This window comes from Rhopalosiphum maidis, chromosome 2 (genome assembly GCF_003676215.2).
Source record: "Rhopalosiphum maidis isolate BTI-1 chromosome 2, ASM367621v3, whole genome shotgun sequence".
Taxonomy (NCBI): Eukaryota; Metazoa; Arthropoda; class Insecta; order Hemiptera; family Aphididae; genus Rhopalosiphum; species Rhopalosiphum maidis.
Genome location: NC_040878.1, coordinates 40,554,317 through 40,575,761, shown reverse-complemented (window position 1 = coordinate 40,575,761; position 21,445 = coordinate 40,554,317). Strand labels below are relative to the sequence as shown.

Sequence of the window (21,445 nt, the reverse complement as noted above, 5' to 3'; positions counted from 1 at the left end):
TTTTATCTTATCTCGTTGAACAAATAACTACAAAAAAGAAGGATTAGTTATTTTATAGATAATATAGGATGATTATTCGTAAATTTCAAATTATTCTAAGTTTGTCGATTTTGTTATTAATAAAAAATGAATAAAATATTCAAACATTATGAAATTTAATTTAAAAAAAATAGTCATCTATCTGAGACCGAAACTGGGGAAAAAAATTAATGTACCTAAATTTTTTTTAAAAAGTAAGTTGTATTATGCATTCAGAGCCTTAGCATGTTCATTTGCGCTCCTGGCCATTTAATTATTTCCGCTCTTGTAAAAATTATTTACCCCCTCCCCTCGCCCACGTAATTACACATATAAAAGATTTATACATTCGTTATTTTATTTTATTTTTATAAACTATTATAATAACTATTATATTTAATAAGAAAAAAAAAACACTATCAAACTTATTATAACCTTATATAATAATTTAAAAAATAATTGTACTTTTATACATTTCAAAATTTCACTTTTCGTGCTTTTTTAGTAGCAAATTCATCTATAATATTTTCAAAATTAATTTTTGAAGCCAATTCACATTCAATCGATATAATACTCATATTTGTCAATTTGTCCTGTGACATTGTAGACCTTAGATACTTCTTAATAATTTTCAGTTTACTAAAACTTCTTTCACAAGTGTTTCCTTTCATGGGCTGATACAAAAAGACTAAATATTAAAATAGGTGTAGTTATCTACCACCCATAAATATGAATAAACTGATGAAGGTCTTTAAAATATAAAAACAAAACATTTAGAATCCTAATTTTAAATTAAACATGCAGCTATGAGTATTAACTCAATAATAATAATCGATTTTGAAAATCATTAAGTTAACAATTGTCATGCGTGCCAAGGTGGGGTGGTGGTATAAACAGCAGTTTTAGCTTCTACCTATAAAATAAAAATAAAAACAAATTATCGGCAATTAACAGCTCTTAAAATATCACTCGGGCACTCGGTGTCTCTGTGTTTTATAAAATGATATATTATTTTATAAACACTTGTCAATTGTAATATTTTTGTACACAATACGCCATAATAAAGTACTATAGCGTAGCTATTCTAGTATAATTATTTTTCCCATATTCTAAATAAAATTTATGTTATTAATAATTTATATAATATTTCAATAAATGATATATTTTATTTGGATTTTGCGCCCTTGGCCTGGGCCAGTTTCGCCCATCCCTAGCTACGGCTCTGAAAGCATTCACGAACCGAAAGAGCAATCATTTTCTCAATATATATATACTTCGGTTAAATTCTTACTTTATGAAAAGTCTAAATCTGTTTAAGGTCATCCAGCTTAAATGCGTAGTACCTATTACCTAGTACTTAGTAGTAATTAGTAGCTATTGTATAGTATCTACGTTTCATACTTTTTTTACCTATTATTTTTTTCTAAAAATATTGTCCCAAAACTGTTAACTGTGAATACTGAATAGTATGAGTCTGTTCAGTAGATACAGTAGATACACACTATCGGCGGCACAACTATAGACTGTTTGAAAGCGTGTGAGAGAAGGGGGTGTTGAAAACTACCCTCATCAGAAATATGAGATTTTTTACGAATTCTACATAAAAGACATTAGTTGTTAATAATCTACTTATGATTTTGGTTACTGCAGTTTAGTAAAGGAATTTTTCCTATGGATATTCATATCACATAATTTGATTTAGGGTTTTTAAATAAAAATAAATTTAGTTGCCAGTTAGTAGAATCTTTGTGCAGCAATCAGTGGCGTAACTTGTCTTTTTGAGGAGAGGGTGAACAATTAAATAAATGTTTTTTTTTTACCAAGGTATCGTACTTAAAAATATAGGTAGTTGCGGAGTAAGCGACGCCCTTCTAACCATCAAATAAGTTAACAATAATAAATCTATAGGCACGTGTTAACTCTACATTACGTATTAACGTATACCTATCAGTCCTTAAAGTTTTGTAAAATTGTAAAATTATTGTAAGTATATTATGTTTAGTAGGTAGGTACTATTATAGTACTATTCATGTTTTAATATGTATATAAGTTTAAATTTTAATTGACATATAAATTACATCATTACCTAGAATATTTAGTGACTAATGACTATTCGTAAATAGATAGGTACCTAATACATAAAATACACCGAGAAAAATAATGTTCAAACACACTTTTTAAATAAAAATAAACGTTTTGATGGTTTTGTTTTACTTACCTATGCAATAAATTAGGGCTTAGAACTGAAATGCAAAACGATACCTTTTTCTCTCAGTTTAAATAACAAGAATTTTACCTGAAACAAAATCTATCATAAACTTATTGAAAAAATATTATATATTTAATTTGAAAAATGAATAAAAATATTGTTTAACTCAGCTATACAATAATTAGTATACCTAACTTGTAATTTATAATATAATATCAAACGTCACTCTACTCACTTATAATACTTCCTTAAAATAAAAGAGAACAAAATAATTAGGTATTAAAATTAGTCCTTTTATTTAAAAATCATAATTTACCCAAGTGTTGAAAACGAAAAAACAAATAATAACAGTAAAAACCCGAAAACAGTTTTTAATGCCTTTAATAAAATTAGATAATTATAACACGCACATTTATTAGTCCTTACTCCATTGGAATTTGGAGGGGCGATGCCCCCTTGTGAATACGCCACCGTATATAATACCTATTATTAAAGTACTTACCTATGAGACTACGAGTTTTAATTTGATTGCATGACGTCAAATAATGCTGGTACCTTCGTATCAATGCATAATAAACTGTAATCCTTGATTACAAAGTTATTTAGTGCCAGTTTAAAATTGCACTCGAAAAAAAAATTCTTAAAAATTCCGCTCTCCAAACAATGAATCGACTGAATACAACAAATGATCAGAAAGATAATTTAACTGACAGTACCTAGTCACCGCTTTTGAACTCAAATAGGCTGTCCCTATTCTGCCTATTCCTACACGTAAGTATACCAAATTAATTTTTTTGGCTTCTTTATATACTGGTTAACGAGGTTAATGTGTATTTTAAAGAGCATATTTTTACATTTTTTAGTCTAATTTTGAGAATTAATCGCATATAATATTATGTTACATGTTGACGATTAAAACATTTCCCCAACTCGTCATATCAAAAAGTATTAAGGTTTTTAAAAATTTTATTTTTCATCGTACTCAATTTTCATGTTTTTTGTCTGTATGGATGACAATATGCATCATATGTTTAAAATACATAAACATTAATTAATATTTATCACTACTTGGCCAATTAAAATTTTTTTATTAAAATGCATATCTATTCACGATTGGACCTTTTGCCTTATCGACTCATTTGATTAATGGATTCAAATACTCAGGTTCCATAGTGAGTCCATTGTGGGGTAACTACTGCATATGTATGTATAAATCATGTTTAAAATGAGTCGTCTCTATGATAATTTATTGATGTAATTGAAATCAAGGGATTTAAACGAGAACCACTTAAAACTTGCAATTAAAATTTACATACTATGTATGAAAAATGCATGTTTGTTATAATTAGGGCTGGGATTTCGATGTACTTTGCATTTTTTTCTGAAGCTTTCTGTACGATGCTCGTTTTGTTACAAATATGTTTTAGGTATTTTTAAATTGGAATAAGAAATTTTATTATGCATTTTTTTGACAATTTTTGATTTTAAGGTAATTTTTCTAATTTTTTAGAGCATTTTAGGGGTTTTTAAGTCATTTTTGGTATTTTTGAATTTAAAATTAAAGCTTATAGATTATGAATTTATATGCTAACAATATATGAAAAGGAGCTTTTTTATCTACAAAAACCTATTGGTGGACACCAGGAGGACATTTCTATTTGAAAACCTGAATCACGTTCTTGTGATAACAATAAAAAATAATTATTTATTTATTAGTATATTATTAATGTATGAAGTAAAATAAAATACTTATGTATATGTAATATAATTTTTTTAAATTTCATGCTATTTTAAATACATATTGAAGAAATTTTTTAAATGCATTATTTGAGTTTTTTAAGTCATTTTTGCATTTTTTTAAGGTCATTTTTCTTGATTTTTAAGGACATTAAAATCTCAGTCCTAGTTATAATGTTGTAGGTGAATAAAGCGAGCATTGATGATATCCATTGTATTATAAATTATAAGTTATGAAATATTTAGACTCGTGTTAAAGATATCTACTAAATAAATCAACTATTTACATTTTAACATAATTGCATATTATAATAATTTATTATAAACTATATATTTAAAATACAATTTATCAAAAAAAAAAAAAAATTAAACAATTAGTTAGGTACTTTTAAATCAATGGTTCTTAACGAGGGCGGTATCGCCCCCTTGGGGGCATTTCAGTCTCTCTGGGGGGCGATCATTTTGAAGGGGGCGTTGAGCTTTTTCAAACTTTGAGATTAAAAATAATATTTTTGTATAGTAAAGTAAAATTGTTTTGTATAGTGGAGTAAAATATAACCAATACTATCTTCTTAAAATAAGAGTTTTAGTTTAATTTAGTATACTGATGAATAAATAAATAAATATATGTATACAGTAGAACCTCAATTATCCGTGTTCGCGATTAACCGTGCTCACTTTTCCGAAAATTTAAAAATAAGTATGGATAACATTATTGTATATATTTCTAATTATAATTAAATAAAAAATTTCAAAATTGTATGTATGTATTTCTAATTATAATTTTAAAAAAATTACATTATTATAAAAAGTTTAGATTAACCGTTGTTTTCACTTATCCATGTGACCCTCCTCCCAGCCATTACCCTGGATAATCGAGGTTCCACTGTATATTTATAGGAAGAAAATTTGATTTTGCACGTGGAGGCCGTTAGCAGTTAGCTATTACAATAAAGGGGTGCTGAACCAAAAAAGGTTAAGAACCACTGTTTTAAATTAATTTTTATGTAATCAGAAAAACACATTTTTTCTAAAAATATCTTAGGTAGTGAGTACATAAATAATTCTTATCCATAAATAATAATATAAATTATACTATACAAGTATGCAACTAGCATGCAAGTGTAGTCCTTTTGACAAAATTAACTGTCAAATAATATATGCATTATTGCTTATTTATAATCTTACTTATTTAAATAATAACATTAAATATATCAGTTAATTATTAATACTAAAATTATACAAAATCAAATGTAAAAAAAAAATAATTTTTAAAATTATAAACATGTTCTTTAAAAACTGCATAAAGTTTGCACTTGACTAAGTATAACTAAATTAAAAATATTTCTACTATACTCTTTAAATTTGTTAATAACCACATAAACGTTATTCAAAAAAATATATATATACATGCATCAATGAAATTCAACAATATAGAACATTTGTATGTTTGTAAAATGAGCACAAACATAAAAATTTTAAAATATTACTATAGGATAAATATAAAAAAATATAGGTAGTACAATTAATAAATATACTTGTCATGGGCCTTATTAAAAATTACTCATTAGGATCTTAGGTAAATGTTATCTATCAGGTTAAGTAATGACACAAGCATATTTATACAGGATATTAATTTGATTATCAATTAATAATAATAAAAAATAAAATAAAAATTTACAATTATCTAATATTATAAACAAATAAATACAACTTTGTATTACTATTCATTTAAAAAATAATAGTTATGCACAAGCAATATTAACATGATAAAAATGTATAATTGAACACTGAATAAAATATCATTGATATTACTTTTATAAACACAAAATTAAATATTAATAAATATTATATTTTTATATCAATTTTTAATTTTAGTTTTCTAATTAATTTTCTATTTAAATTTACTACTTGTCACAAGCGCATTCATTCAGTATGCATTTAAACTTTTCTAAACTTAAGTCATCTTTAGTACAGTTTTCATCAGTTGCAGTGTGCACCTCATGTAACCAAGCTTCACGTGTTTCATGAAATCTTAATATATTTTCAGTATATTGATTATACTTTTCAGTATTATTTAGTTCTCGATAAACTTCTACCAATCCTTGGAAATCATACAGTAATCCTGTATACTGTCGACCATAGGTAGTTTCGTCTACATTAAAATAATTTGGTTTCTTATATAATTTGATACTTTTATTCAAATAATAAGATTTGGTTTAATTTATTGTAACTTACATATCGTTTTTGAACGCAAATAAAGTACTTCTGCTTCTTCATATTTTTTTAATTGATATGTGTACAAACTAGCTAAGTGACCTAAAGATAGAGCAACTTCTGGGTTATCTTTACCTAAAATTGATTCTTTGATTTCAATAGCTTTTAAATGCATTTTTTCAGATTCCTATAAACATTAACATTTTAAAATTTAGTAATTTAAAAGAAAAATAATTTAAATAATACCGTAAATTTTTCCTGGCTTTGATAAAGTCTTCCTAGATTACAGTATGATTTTGCCGTAAGCAGGGCTTTCACTCCAACTGCTTGTAAAGAAACTTGTAATGCTTTTAAATGAAGGGCTTCAGCTTCATTTAACATGTTTTTCTTCATTCTTTCCAACAATCGTTTTATTCCATCTGCTTGTAAATCTGAAACAGTGTAATTTTATCCTTAAAACCACTATAATCATAATTAAACTATTTAAATAATGCTACATTAACTATTTAAATTTATATTAAACATATGAAAATATATTTTTAAAAACTTGTATATTTTCTTGAGGTTTTTAAAAAAATTGAACTTATTTACTAATAACTAAATATTATTGATAATTTTGCGTTATAAGTAACGAGTTAACTGTCTATGGTCAGCAAAAGTAGTCTGAGGGGCTGATTACTTTCGCCGACTGTGGACAGTTTCCTCTTTGCTCATAACGCAATAATAAAATGCTCTCTGATAATTTAACCATGATAAATAATTACTAACATAAATTACTAAGTATTTTTCTCTATCTATTTTTGTTTCTAATGCAGTAGAGAATACCGATGGAGTATACTCTATTTGCCAAGAGAATATGAGTGTGCAGTACTGCGCACTAATCAAAAGTAGTTGTTTTGGACCATAGCGCTATTAATAATAACTAGTTAATAAGTATATATGAAATTAGAGTGGAGATATTATAGTAACCCTTAATCATAGACACTTAATAGCAAAGATCATTAATTATATTTTAATTTTAAGACACCTTGTAGTCTATTCAAAATAAGAAAAATAGTCGATGGTAAACTTGTATACTCAGAGTTGACTCAATATACAAGGTAAGCTTCCAGATGGTTAAATCTGTTTGGGTGATAAATGGCTGTTAATTTTTTTATCTACAAATTTATAGATTTAGTGTTTTATACTTCAGTTACTTATTTTTCATTTACCTCTCTGAAGATATTATATTAAGAGGATGTTATACCAGTATGTGTTGTTTCTGTTTTACTAACATACATTATAGCAAATTAGCGTTCAGCAGAACACATTTTGTGATGTTAGCTTTAATATTAAATTAAATTTACCTATTGTCATATTTAAAGCTAAGAATATTATCTAGGAAATATCATATGCTTTAATTGATATTATCATTTTAAATTTGTAGTTTTTTACATAGTTATAACTCACTTTAAAATCATAATATATTAATATCAATAAAAGCATATAACATTTTCTAGATAATATTCTTGCCTTTAAATTTGATAATAGGTAAATTTACTTAAAGCTAACATCACATTAAAAATGTGTTCTGCAGTACACAAATTTGTTGTGATGTACATTAGTAAGACAGAGACAACACAATATACATGTGGGTATAATTATAACATCCTCTTAATTATTAAGTAGACAAAAGATAAATAAATTATAAAGTAATAAATAAACAATGAAATGATAAACAAATTATAAATATGCACAAACCTCGGATACCATCATGAAGGTAAATATCAATACCTCTGTCCATTATGTCTAATGCTTTTTCTTCTAGTATCAATGCCTTTATTCGTCCAGCATTTACTAACAACATATTATCATTTGGTAAACCAATTTTTTCCATGATAAATATACCTTGTAATATGCTTCGCCTAAAGGTAGTCATAATTGTTACAAAAAGTTATAATATCTTATTATACCATTACACAACAATTAAATAATTTTTTATGACTTACATAGCTTCATTGAAGTCGGTTGTCGAATAATCGCAAACATATCGAGCATATGCATAATCAACAAAAACAATTGCAGTATGCAAATTGTAATAACCAAATAAATTTCTTCTAGAATCTAATGCAATCTATAGTGTAACAATGCTAACTTAATTAATATTATTCTTTTATAGTAATTTCACAACAAACAATTCTTACATAGTAACTGTTAATGCTATCTTTTGCTAAATCTGCTTTCAATGAGTAGCATGCTTCATTCAATAACATATCAACATGAATATTTTGATCAATTTCTTTTTCGTATGTGTGCAATTGATTAAGCAATTTTCTCGCTGTGCTCAGTTTGTTCAAAACAGAACAAACTCTAACAGCATGACTAATTACCAATAGTTTTAAAATATCAGCACTCTTATCCCGAAGTTCATAGACAGCTTTCACTGCCCATGACCAAGCCTAAGTTATTACATTTATAATAAAAATATTAAAAAATTTAATTTCAACAAACTAAGTGACAAACCTCATTAAATTCCATTAATACATAGTAATATTGTGAAACTGCTACATAGGCATACGCTATGCACAATGTTCTTTCTTCTAATTTTTCGATGATACCAATAGTTTGTAGCATATGTTGTAAGACTACTTTAGCTTCATCAAAATTATGGTAATTTGACACTACTAATAACCACCTAGAGAAAATATGTTTTTGTTAAATCAACTATTATTTGAAACTAAATAATTTTAAGTTTAAGATTTTTTTAACTTGGTTAAGCATTGAATAATTTTGACAAGTTTTAAATTTTGGTCATGACACACCCATTTTGTAGTAATTATTTGATGTGTGTGTGATAAGACTAGAGCACATTCACTGAACCAGCCGGCATCCCCAAGAAAAATTCCTATTGTGATTTAAAAATCATAATTTCAATTGATTTTCAAAGTTTAAAAAAATTATTTTACAAACCTAATTTGAGACCTTGATCAATATGATGAACATATACATTGTCATTGTTATCTTGTATATCTATTTTTATCCATTCATCAGCTAATTGTTTGGGAAATTGAAAACCATTCATTTGTACACAAATCTAAAAAATATTATAAATGGTAAAATATAATAAATTATATAACTGACATGACATTGTGAAAATCACTTCTTCTAAATGTTTTGAATTTGTTTTATTCAAATATTACCTGGAAAATAGTAAACAGTTCACTTCGATAGTTGGTGACATCCACAAATTTTGAAAACAAATTTAAATCAAAATGAAGAGAAAAATTGAAATGATCAACAAATTTAGTCTAAAAAAAAAAAATCAAAATATATTAACAATAAGTATTACACCTCAGTTCTAAAATTATTCTTAAGACATCACACAATTGTTGTTAAAATTAAAAATAAAACACTAAGAAATTACCAATAAATCACATATATTTTTTAAATTCAGTTAGACATATTTAATAATTAATCAATCACAATTCATAAAGACAAGTTATATTGTTAGTTTATATTTACAAATTCCGTAGATAAAATCTATATTATTGGGTTTTTACTTTTGTTGTACAAGTTTTGTTACAAAAGTAATACAAGTTTGCTACTTTAATTTGAAGAAATAAATCTAAATTTAATTAAAAAATTGAAATTACAACAATTACAAACAAAATTATATTAATATTAATGCTTTATTGGAAAAATAACTTAATTAAATTTTAACCATATATTTTAAGAACAGACTATTATTAACATGTTTCTGTCAATTAAAGTTATTTTACTATAGATCAATTTTCATTTTATTTTATTTTAAGATTAATAAGATAAATTTTTTTTTATTATATCTTAAAATATTTAAAATTTTTGAGTTAATGACTTCAACCTTACTTTAAGTTAACAAGAAATAAAATAATTAGATTAAGTGATAAATGACAATATCCAACTGTATTATTTAAACTATCAAGAATAATGTATGTAAAATTTTTATAAACAAAAGTTTAAGTATGAAAAGTTTTAACTACAATACATTTATATAAGTAATATTTTCATGGATGTATTATTTGTATTGATTCAATGAAATATTTGTTTATGGGCATTGAATCTTTTGATAAAAAACATTTTAAAAATCCCATCAAACAAATATTTTTAGAATATTATTGATTAAGTGAACATTTATATTAACATAAATTACATATTATACATAAAAGTAAATAAATTATCGTTTATTCTATTAGGAAGTTTTTTTTTAGTTTTCCAAATTATATTTTTAATAATTTTGACGTGTGAATAAGCCCTAAGCTAATTGACTACATTTTAACAGGGTAAAAAGTAAATATAGAAAATATAATAAATTATGGCAAATGTTTATTTTACATTTATATATAATACATATATAATAATTATGGTATTCATGTAAAATGCTCCCCACAATTAACTAAAACAAAAATTTTCCTGCAGACTATATAATACTGCAACAATAATTGTTTGGAAAAATTCACCAGAATAGTAATGAATATTTCCTAGAATCTGTACCAGATCAATCTGAAAATACTTTAATGCAGATAATATAAATATATTATATGCTTCAGGTTTATTATTACAAAAATTGATTTCAATCTTATAACATTAAGAGAAACCAATTTCAAATCATAATGTAATATTAATATTACTCTATGTTACGACTTATAAACATAGTACAGTCAATCAGAAATATAATTTAGTGGATCCAAACAGTGACGCTCATACACAAAAGGAAACTGGCCATCTGTGAAAGTTTAAACTTAAGCTTCATATCATTTAAGAAAATATTGCATATTGGTATTTACAAAATAATATTTATTTTAAATTAGGTTTAGTATAAAAAATATGTATTATTAATACATTTTGATAATTTTATGCTTATATTTTAGTATTTATCGATGTAATAATAATTATATGCCAATATATTGTATTATTTTTATAATTATTTGGGCGTAGAGCATTTTATATGGCCACATAGATTAAATGAAAATTGGGGACAGTTTGTACTACTATAGGTAATAAAAATAATGAACATGACGGACAATTTATACTAAATTAGGTAGACAATTTTTTATACATGTAACATAATTTATTATTACACATTTAAATAGGTATGTACAGGTAATCTTATAATTTATTGTAGATTTCTAATAAAAATAAATAAATAGTTATTAATATTATAAGATAATATAATAGTATATGTATTAAAAATATTTAAAATTATTGGTTTTTACAAATTATGAGTTTGTGTGAACAATTATAAGTTATACATAAACTTAGAAATTTAATTAATTTTGTTATAATTTAATTTTGTGAAATGTACAAGCTTTGTGAATTTTTGAATCATTCATTGTCAATTGTAAGTTGTACATAAATTAAAATGTTAAATGTATGGTAAATTATTTCAACTATTGTGTATTTGTTATTGTTTTATTTTCATGATATGTACAGCTTTGTGAATTTTTTTAGGATAAAGGTTTCTTATCCCATCTCTTAACATATATTTCCTAATTTATTTTTACTGTACAAAGTGTTCACCATCATTATTACCAATTTATTTTCATCCTACAAAGAATCAGTGAACTGCAAATCAAACAATAAACAGTACAAAGTGTCAATTTACCTAATCATTTATATAACATAAAATTGTATAATAATGATCTGATTAAAAGGTATGTAGTATTAAATATCTAGTGAAAAAATATAGAAAGATATTAATTAAGTACTGTTATTTTGATTATATTACAACTAATAATAAGTAAGTAATATTAAATAATTATTATTTATTAGATACTTTAAATTTGGTTTATAAATGTTTTATCTAAAAAAACTTTTCTCTTGAGTGAAACCATGCATATAATTAAATAGACCAAACACAAATACTTGTATTTTGTCTATGTTTTTTTAATTTAATATTCATTGATAGGTGATATATTAATATTTTAAGTTTTTATGATTTGGTGCTTTTATTTTATAAATTATCATATACTGACCTAATTTATAACATATATTCATATAACGCTATAATAATTAAATAGGTACTATAAAAATATAGATTAGTTACTTGTTGTATGGTGGCAAATCCTTCATGTGTTTCAGAGCTCATCTGTCTATAAGAGACGGGTGCTGTATAGCCTGAATTGTGTAATGACATTTGAGCAATTTCACGTCCTCGATTAATTGAAGATAGTTCACTATCTGGGAGCATATGATTATAAATAAATTTTTCACTACCATCATTTACACGTAAGACCTACAAAAAAAAATAATAAATTAACATTTTTATTATTGGCAAAATGTTATTTCTTTTACAAAAGTATTTCTAACCTTCCACACGATTTGCAAACTGATTGATGGTGGTAACCACTTCAACACATTTAACAGGATGTCTTCGTTCATAGAATAGCATAACTGATTTAATGACTTATTGTAAAGTGACTCAACATTAGGACTAGAATTACTCATAATTATCTAGAGAATAAAATTATATCTCTACTGTATTATATTAGAGGTGCACCACATTCAATTATTACTGACAGTGAAACAAACTAGTATATTATTTATGACAGTTTGACGAAGACTTCATTTAAAATTGGTTTGTGTATTATTTCCACGTATCTGTGACTAGACTACAACTTAGAACTAAGAATTAAAGGTAATTCGACATCAAAGAATTCCCATCTGGAATTATTTAATTGTCTAATGTTTTAATGTCTTAAATCTTGTGTTATCACCGTGACACTGTTATCAGTAACGTTGATAACAATGTGTCTTGTACATTTTGTTTTTTACAGTGTGATTCTTTGCAGCTGCTTTGAACCAATAAAAGTCTATGCCCTTTGGTGACAACTAAATACTAACTAAAGACTAGAGACGTAAAGTAACAGACCTACAGACTGCAGATAGTAATCTTTTGCTGAAAAAATTTATTTTAATAACAATAAATATTGATTACCGTCCGATGTCTGCAGTCTACAGTTGTTGTACTGAATGGAAATTTAAATATCTGTCTGGCAGGACTGTAATTATATTTTAGTAGTTTCTAGGCCGGCAAGCTAACGAGAAAATCTCGGCGGGCCGCTCAAAATATGGGGGACATGGGCTGTATTTGGTCGTGAATTTATTTTCTTAAAATAATGATAAATTAGTACAGACATTGAAAGACAATATAATTAAATTGAATTATTAAATCGTACAGTAGCTGTAGCTGTTATCAAACGTCATTTCGTCAGTAATCCTAAAACTCGGTAAACAACGATACGGCGATACCTACCTTGCCTGTCCGGCGCTGGGTCTAGTTGCAATGTTGCATGGATACCAGTAGTTGTCAGGTACTTACCATTGATTTTAAAATTTAAACACTTTATAAAATTATTAATTAATAATCAATGCTACTACTTTCGTTAACAAAGCTAAAAATCAATTATTTTTATTCTTATTTAACGACGTTTTGAATGTTAACAAATATACAAATACCTACACACTACACACAAGATTAATTTAATAGAACCTTATACAATGACGTCTGTACACAAAACAGTTTACTATGAAATCGTTATAGGTATTATCACTAAACAATTATTATGTGACTAATAACTTTATGTTTATTGTTTATAGTTACCAAAATGTTGATATGATCAATAAAAAATGAATAAATACAATAATATAATAGCTAGGTATTTATTATTATATTTAAAAAAGCGTTTTGTTTTTTTTTAAACAAACAATAGATAATAATCACAACTATATTGACAGGACCCGAGGGCCGTATCCAGTTTTATTTAATAGCATTGAAGATTGAGGAATGCATAATTGAAATATTAGAAATAATAAATGTGTTCAAGAAATAAAATATCGAAGAATTTCCGAAAATCATCATACTTAAAAATCATAAATTTAATTAATACCTATAAAGCTATAAATAATATAATACGTAAGGATGTATGGTAGATATAGGTGTAACTACTACACGATGAGAACGCAATAGATACACGTCAATCATAGACAAGCGAAAATTGCCAATCGTATTATTATTATTCTTTATTATTAATGTGCACGATTGGCGGTTTAAAAAGCATCGATAAGGTTAAATCTATTAAATATTAATATCTATTATTTATCATTTATGTGATTTGCACTTGACAGTTAATGGTATACATATGTTTATACATGTATATACAGTATAGGTATGTACAATGTATATATTATACAATTAATATTTATACAATTGCAGTTATAATGTTATATTGTTATGGAAGTATATATTATTATTTAAAATATAAATATGGTGAATAGACACAGGCTAATTGGGCTAAGACACGGAAATAAAATAATTCTCGCACGTAAAATATAAATTATAGTTTGAAATAAGTAAAGAAAAAAAAATTCTCAATAAACAGTGAATATTGTGTGCCATTGCCGGTAAATATAATAATTACTTGTGCAAACAATAACTGTTCCATATTGCATTGTTGCACAATATGTATAAAGACTTATAAAATCAATAGCGATATACCAATAACACAATAAGTACAATAAATAGTATGATGTATACCTTTATACATTATATGCTAACCATTATAACCTACATAACGTATAAATGGGATAAATATTTAATTATTGTTTTTATTTGAATACTAAAATCGTTCAATATGTCCTATCATTTATGAGAAAAAAAATGATTTTAATTTCAAAATTTAAATGACCACAGGAAACATATTTACATAGTTATAGAAGTTGAACTTTATTTACTGTTTCTACACAAATTATGATTGTTTTTATTCTTTCTGTTTTGACGTTTGTACTGCTGTCGGCTAATTTAAAATAATTGTTGTCCATTCTTATATAATAATCAATAACAATAAGAGCTGATTTAGAAAAAAATAAAAATGTCATATTAATGTATTCATAACTATAGAGTAATAGGTGCATAACTAGCTGCATAGGTATCTATTATATTGTATTAATGTAAGTAGTGACATAAAATTACATTATTTGCAGTATTTTGTATAAAAACGTAATTATTTATTGTATTACATTTAATATGAAAAAAATACCATTATACCATTCACACCAATGATTTGAGTCTAACAACTTGGTAAATAAACCATGATTCATTACAGTTATCATACAGCATACAACCATATAACTTGATATACCTATAGTATATATTATTTTGTTTTCGTTCACACTTTAATATACTGTATAATATATACGAACGCTATCAGGTAAATGCTAAATAGAATTACATACTTTAAAATATATTTTTTATATTTTGTTTACTATACAATATTATTTAATAAATAATAATTTCATCTATTTCAGTTATTATTAATTTAGGCCATTTAGGGTTATCAATTTATCATTATAACTATTATTGTCTTTAAGAAACAATTAAACATGTTTTTAACTCTGATATATTAATTACTAAAATTTCATATACTATTCATATTGATATTTTATACTTAAATGAGTTATATAAATTATACTTAAGACTAATAAGTTAAATTTTTTAATTACAATTTATTTATAATCGTATTGTAAATTTGTAAAGTTTTTAGATTTAAATGTTTGATACTATGTTTGTTTTTTTTATATAGGCATTACAAGAGTCTACATGGTTTTATTATTATTAATCTAAAATACAAACTTAATATGAACAACTCGTCAAGCACTCACGCCCGTCTTGAAATCACATTCGAATATCTATTTTGCTAATATTTAAAACTCCCCCTCTACAAAAAAAATATACCTATTGATTATACACAATGTTCCAAATAAAAATGAACAAATTAGATTAAAAATAATATAATAAACACACCTACCATGCGTTATAAAGGAAAAATGCAATCAGTTAAATTATTAACTGGTAAATTTATTAACGTAATACTGATTTTTGAAAACACAAAACAAATATATTTTATTTTGTAATTTTATATATAAACTATAAAGGAACAATCATCTAAACATGATTTTAATATCTAATTTTAGTTAATATGTTGAAAATAGTGAAAATATTGTTACATCGATATTCATATTTATATTTTATAGTTTATAGAATAACTTGCTATTATTATATTATGTATATAGGACGGCGTTTTGGATAGGCAATATAAAGTTGTTTCCTTTATTTTTTAAAATAATTACAAATAATAATATATTATCTAACAAGTAACAATAACTGAATAATAAATTAAGCCAATTTGAAAACTAAGCAAATGTCTACCTATTTAAATAGTAAAATAAATATTTTGCTTATATCTAAAATCTGTTTCAAAACAATCTAGGTATGCTTCAAGATTTTAACACAATTCAATTAAAGTTTATTTTTTTCTTCTTCATTACTCACATTTTCGGACATATTTCTTGACTTAAGAAATATCTTTACATCCTACAGTCCTTTAAAAAAAAAAAAAAAAATGGTGATTGTATTATTATTATACATTGTAGACCTAATGCTAATAAGCATTATGTCATTCATCTCAAGATTATTTGAGTCAATTTAATTACAAAAATTAATCTCTAATATTATAAACATAATATAATATCTATTATTATTTATTATACCTATGTTTAGAATTTTAAATTTGAATTTTGACTACAATTCTATACATCTTCAACTTTAAATTTGGTTAATCATTATAAGTATTAAATCAATTAAATTGAAAAAGGTAATCAGGTAAATACTCGTATAAGGTAATTTATACAGATATGAGCAAAGCATTTGATATGGTGAACAATGTAGTATTGATTCACAATTGGGAGTTGATGCCTGATGGGTGTTAGAAATCATATTTTTAAATGAATAGGTTCATACGCAATATACAGTGTAATTCATGTTCCCCTTTTTTGTTCAATTTATGCAATTATTCAGTCTAATTTTTGGAATTTTCAAATATACTTAATGACCATATTTTTAAAATCCTTGTGATTGTCTGTACTATTGTACTACCTTTTGAAGAGCGTCCTATGGAAATACTAAATTCAGTTTTTAAATAAGAACCTTTTTTCTAAAATAATTTACTTAGCAGATATTTTTTTCTAAAATTGTTAATACAAATAATACATCATTTTATGATGTACACATTGAGATTTGCGACGAATGTACCTATGTGGTTACATGCTACATGTCATAAATCATAATAATTACGTTTGCCTCATTCCCTCATTTTTACTTATTTTGTTAATCAATTTATTTAAGGAGTGCCTTATGGCAACAAACTTTTATTTTTCAAATAATATTGAAATATTTATAGAGTAGTGCATAATTTAACTATAGATATTTATGTAGGTAGCTAAAACATAATTTGGCTTAACAAAAAATACTATGATCTATAACACTGTTTCTCAATCTGAGGGTCGCGATTGCCTTGTCTGGGGATTGCGGTAGTCAAAAATAATAAAAACACTGATTTACAAAATGAATCTTTCATTTGAAATTTGGCTTTCCCAACGATATGATACAAATTTATACTTAATATAGATAGGGAGAGGGGTCGCAAAGTGATTGAGCGTATTTTAGACCTTTTTTGGGGGTCGCGAGACTAAAGATGTTGAGAAACGCTATTCTATAATATACTATGTCACATACTATTTGAATTACTATGAACTGATTATAGTTAAGAAAATAATAAATATTATTAATTAGTTAACAAAGTTCAATTTTTTGTATAGTTTAGGCACAGATTAAATTAGTATAAAACACTTTATGATATACAGCCACAGGACATAGTACATTATAATAATTAACAGTTGATTTAATATTTACTTCAATGTATTTTGTTTTAGGCTTTATGTACATTAATAAGAAAACTATATTATTTTATCAATATTAAGTATTTTTAACCTGATAAATACATTATTGTTATAAAACAAAGTGTTAAAGTACAACAATATACAAATCATAAAGCAATTTTTTTTTTAAGAATAGTTTTGTATAAAAATGTAAACATTAATAAAGTAGATAGGCACATAAATTAAACTTACTCTACACAATATGATTTAAGAGATTTAAGAATATTATAGTATAACTTGTCCTATTGTGAACTGGGATTAACAATTTTGATATTGTAAGGGAATTTATCACAGAAAGAACATTTTACATTCAAATCACACTACAATGGTATAACAAAAACAAAAAAATGACACAATTTATTAGTAGAACAAATCAGATTAACTGACTTTGACGTAACAAGTTGTTGCACTAGCATCACAACCCTCATACTCATTAATATGCACTAGTTCAGCTTGGCTTAGGGTATCTAGTTGTACACATGCACACCGAAAAGACAACTTTCCATTTTCATCCAATGATTGTAATTTACGAGGTACTCCAATCCAATTCCTTTTAATGCCACCACTATATATATTAAAAAAAATAATTATCAACATTCTATTAAAATCTAAAATAATTAGACAATATCTACTTTTTTATCGATCTAACCTCAATGTAGTACACCAGACTTTACTTTTTTGATTTTCTTGAACATATTCTATATTACAACTTGGATATCGTGCCATTTCTTTATTTTTAGTTGCTTTAGCCATTTTACTTGATTTTATTTTTTCATAGACCAATTTACTATAGTCTGTTTCTTTACCAGATGAATCATAATATCGTCCTATTAATTTTCCTAAAACACCATATTAATAATATTTGTTAAAATATGGTAGGTTACATTCAAATAAAATAGGTAACTAAAACAAAACTTGGGAATATACATTACTATACTCAGTAGTTAATAATTAATATAAAAATATAAATTATAATTACCAATTTCTTTGTATTTTTTCTTATAAGTATTCAGCCAAGTATCCAGTCCTATTAAATCATTTGGATCCATATCACTGACATGATCAGTTAGGTTTTCTTCGTCGAATAAACCAGTTATAAATGAACGACTGGCATCACGACCTAAAAATATATTATTTTAAACAAAAAATAGCAATTTTTTAATATTTTTTAATTTGAGTGAAAATTATTAAAAATAAATAAGTACTTTTTGTAATAAACAAAATATAAAAAACAACTTGTTTTAAATTATTGTTATTATAGGTAGGAATTTAGGTACTTACCAGAAAATCCACTATATGAACCACCAGGTCCATAGAATCTTCTACCCTCTGTCACGTCAAATACAATGCCAAGAATGGATAAATATATTTTGCCTCCATCAACACCATTATATCGACTTAATCGAGTTGTATCGAAAAGTGAACACACTTTAGGTGTGTTAATTAAGAATCGTTCAAAAATTGCATAGCTGCATAGTAAGTTTTGAGCGGGTTCATAGAAAAATAGCATAGATAATACTAATACTATAATTGTTATACATGAGAAAAAAGTATTTTTTAAATTAAAACCCTCCATATTATTTATTACCCAATATTTAATATTGTTAGGCGATACCTATTTGTTTACAATGATTTATTTAAAATAAGATAATAATAACAAATAATAAGTAACTAGTAATTAACAATAATTATTAATAATCATAATAATTTTAATTTTTAAGTATTGAATTCTTCATATAAAATAATAAAAAAACTTTCTAAAAGTAAATTTTAAATCATGATTTTAAAACTATGACAACCACTTTGTGATAAGCAGTGAGCAAGTAATATCATCATAGAAATAAAAACATTAAAATCGCCACGACCGGTTAGGTAGTTAGGTTAGGTCTGTATTCTATATAGTTAGAGCTGGCCACGACAGGCTTAATAATTCATCATAAATACTACCTACCTATTACAACAGAATAGAATAATGTATGTAATATAATATATTATAATCGGCACATAATATTGTGTTATCACTATGCAGTCGATTTAAAATCTTTATCATTTTGTTGTTATTAAAATAAATAAATAAATCTGTTATCTAAAAAATATGCGCGGCGATTTTTATTTAATTTTATACTGTACTACTACTGAAATACATTACAATAGTACTATAGTACGTTATTAAATTACGTACATGAATATATAAATATATATAAATACATTTTTTTCTTCAATCTCACTTGTACAGGTTTACTTGTTTGAGTGAACTGTTTAAATTTTTTTTTAATTATCTTTGGTGCGATCGTATTTATAAGTCATATTGCTTATTTAACCATTACCTTATATTCATCTTAAGTGACAGTGACTTTTTTAAAAATTTTAAATAAACGGAAAGCTTCTAACTACAGAATACAGATTTACCTTGGAACACGAAGAAATTCCCATTAAATTTATGGGTTATTAGAGAAAAATCCAAAAGACAATTATTTAACTGTAAGTAGAGTTAAAATAATATTGATAATAATAAATATTAGATATCATACACCGAATAATTGCATAATCTCATTATAATATAGCGAAGAAGATAATAATAGGGTATTATTTATATTTATATGTTTTGAATGATAATCCTACAGATATAAAAAAAGTTTCATTTACATTACACAAAAATATAATTGTTCAGCAGTTTGGACAAGATTAAAGCCAATGTATTTCCCCAAACATGTAATAACAGAGTGTTTACATGTCGGGAAAATAAATATTATCCTAACACAACCTATTTTAGGTCCTGATAGCATTATTTGTGAAAATTATAATTTTTATTCAAAATGTATTGAAGTGTAACTCTCGAAAGATAAAGCAAATTTAATTAGAGTCTTAAAGAGGTGATTATAATATTCTAAAATAGGGTTTTAAATATATTTGTGAAATTAATTGTGTTTATAATGCTGTCATTAATAATTCAGTGCTCGACTTGGCAAAATTAAAGTAGGGGGGACTCTGTTTACTGTTTAAAAAAAAGCGTCCCTATTACTTATTCAACGTTATTGAGCCATGGGGGCTATTCCCCAACACCGTCTAATACTCCTCTTTAAATCATGAAAAATATTTGTAAATAAGTAATCAATTAGAAAAAAAAATAAGTTAATATAATACATAGGTAATTAGAAATCATTGTACCTGTTATATATATATTATATTAGAAATAATAACTAATTCAAAAGGATAAAACATGTAAATAAATAAAAAGAACATCGATTTTTAACTATTTATTTTTAAAGATGCACGATTTTGAAATAATCTATACGACAAATTATGATAGTATTTCGTGCATTTTGACAAAAAAGAAAAATGATGAAGCGTCTCGTGCGTTTCCCTTAAAAATAATAGTAGGGGTACGCTAAAATTTCTGAAAAATTATAGTTGGGGTACTCCGTCCCTCTGCATCCCTCTCCAAGTCGGGCAATTATATATTATATGAAATAT

The 21,445-nt window shown here is 25.0% G+C and overlaps 2 protein-coding genes across 3 annotated transcripts; both read right to left on the bottom strand.

The window, feature by feature from the left end:
• Nucleotides 1-5,776: 5,776 nt before the first annotated feature.
• On the bottom strand, nucleotides 5,777-13,563 carry LOC113552273 (amyloid protein-binding protein 2-like). Of its 2 annotated transcripts, none has more exons than XM_026955069.1 (13): nucleotides 13,452-13,563; nucleotides 12,506-12,649; nucleotides 12,243-12,431; nucleotides 9,361-9,468; nucleotides 9,131-9,254; nucleotides 8,930-9,065; nucleotides 8,684-8,855; nucleotides 8,365-8,619; nucleotides 8,170-8,294; nucleotides 7,922-8,085; nucleotides 6,428-6,612; nucleotides 6,203-6,368; nucleotides 5,777-6,119 (listed from the first exon to the last, which is right to left on the bottom strand). In XM_026955069.1, the coding sequence occupies exons 2-13, from the start codon at nucleotides 12,641-12,643 to the stop codon at nucleotides 5,872-5,874; spliced, it is 2,010 nt and encodes a 669-aa protein (XP_026810870.1). In that variant the 5' UTR covers nucleotides 12,644-12,649; nucleotides 13,452-13,563; the 3' UTR covers nucleotides 5,777-5,871. The 2 variants fall into 2 exon arrangements, with proteins under 2 accessions (XP_026810870.1, XP_026810869.1); XM_026955068.1 differs by lacking the exon at nucleotides 13,452-13,563 and adding an exon at nucleotides 12,716-12,950.
• Nucleotides 13,564-18,097: 4,534 nt separating this feature from the next.
• Nucleotides 18,098-19,600, bottom strand: LOC113554001 (neuferricin-like). The gene is made up of 4 exons (XM_026957627.1): nucleotides 19,253-19,600; nucleotides 18,951-19,091; nucleotides 18,621-18,810; nucleotides 18,098-18,536 (listed from the first exon to the last, which is right to left on the bottom strand). Exons 1-4 carry the CDS (start codon nucleotides 19,545-19,547, stop codon nucleotides 18,350-18,352), a joined length of 813 nt encoding a protein of 270 aa, XP_026813428.1. The 5' UTR covers nucleotides 19,548-19,600; the 3' UTR covers nucleotides 18,098-18,349.
• Between the last annotated feature and the right edge of the window lie 1,845 nt (nucleotides 19,601-21,445).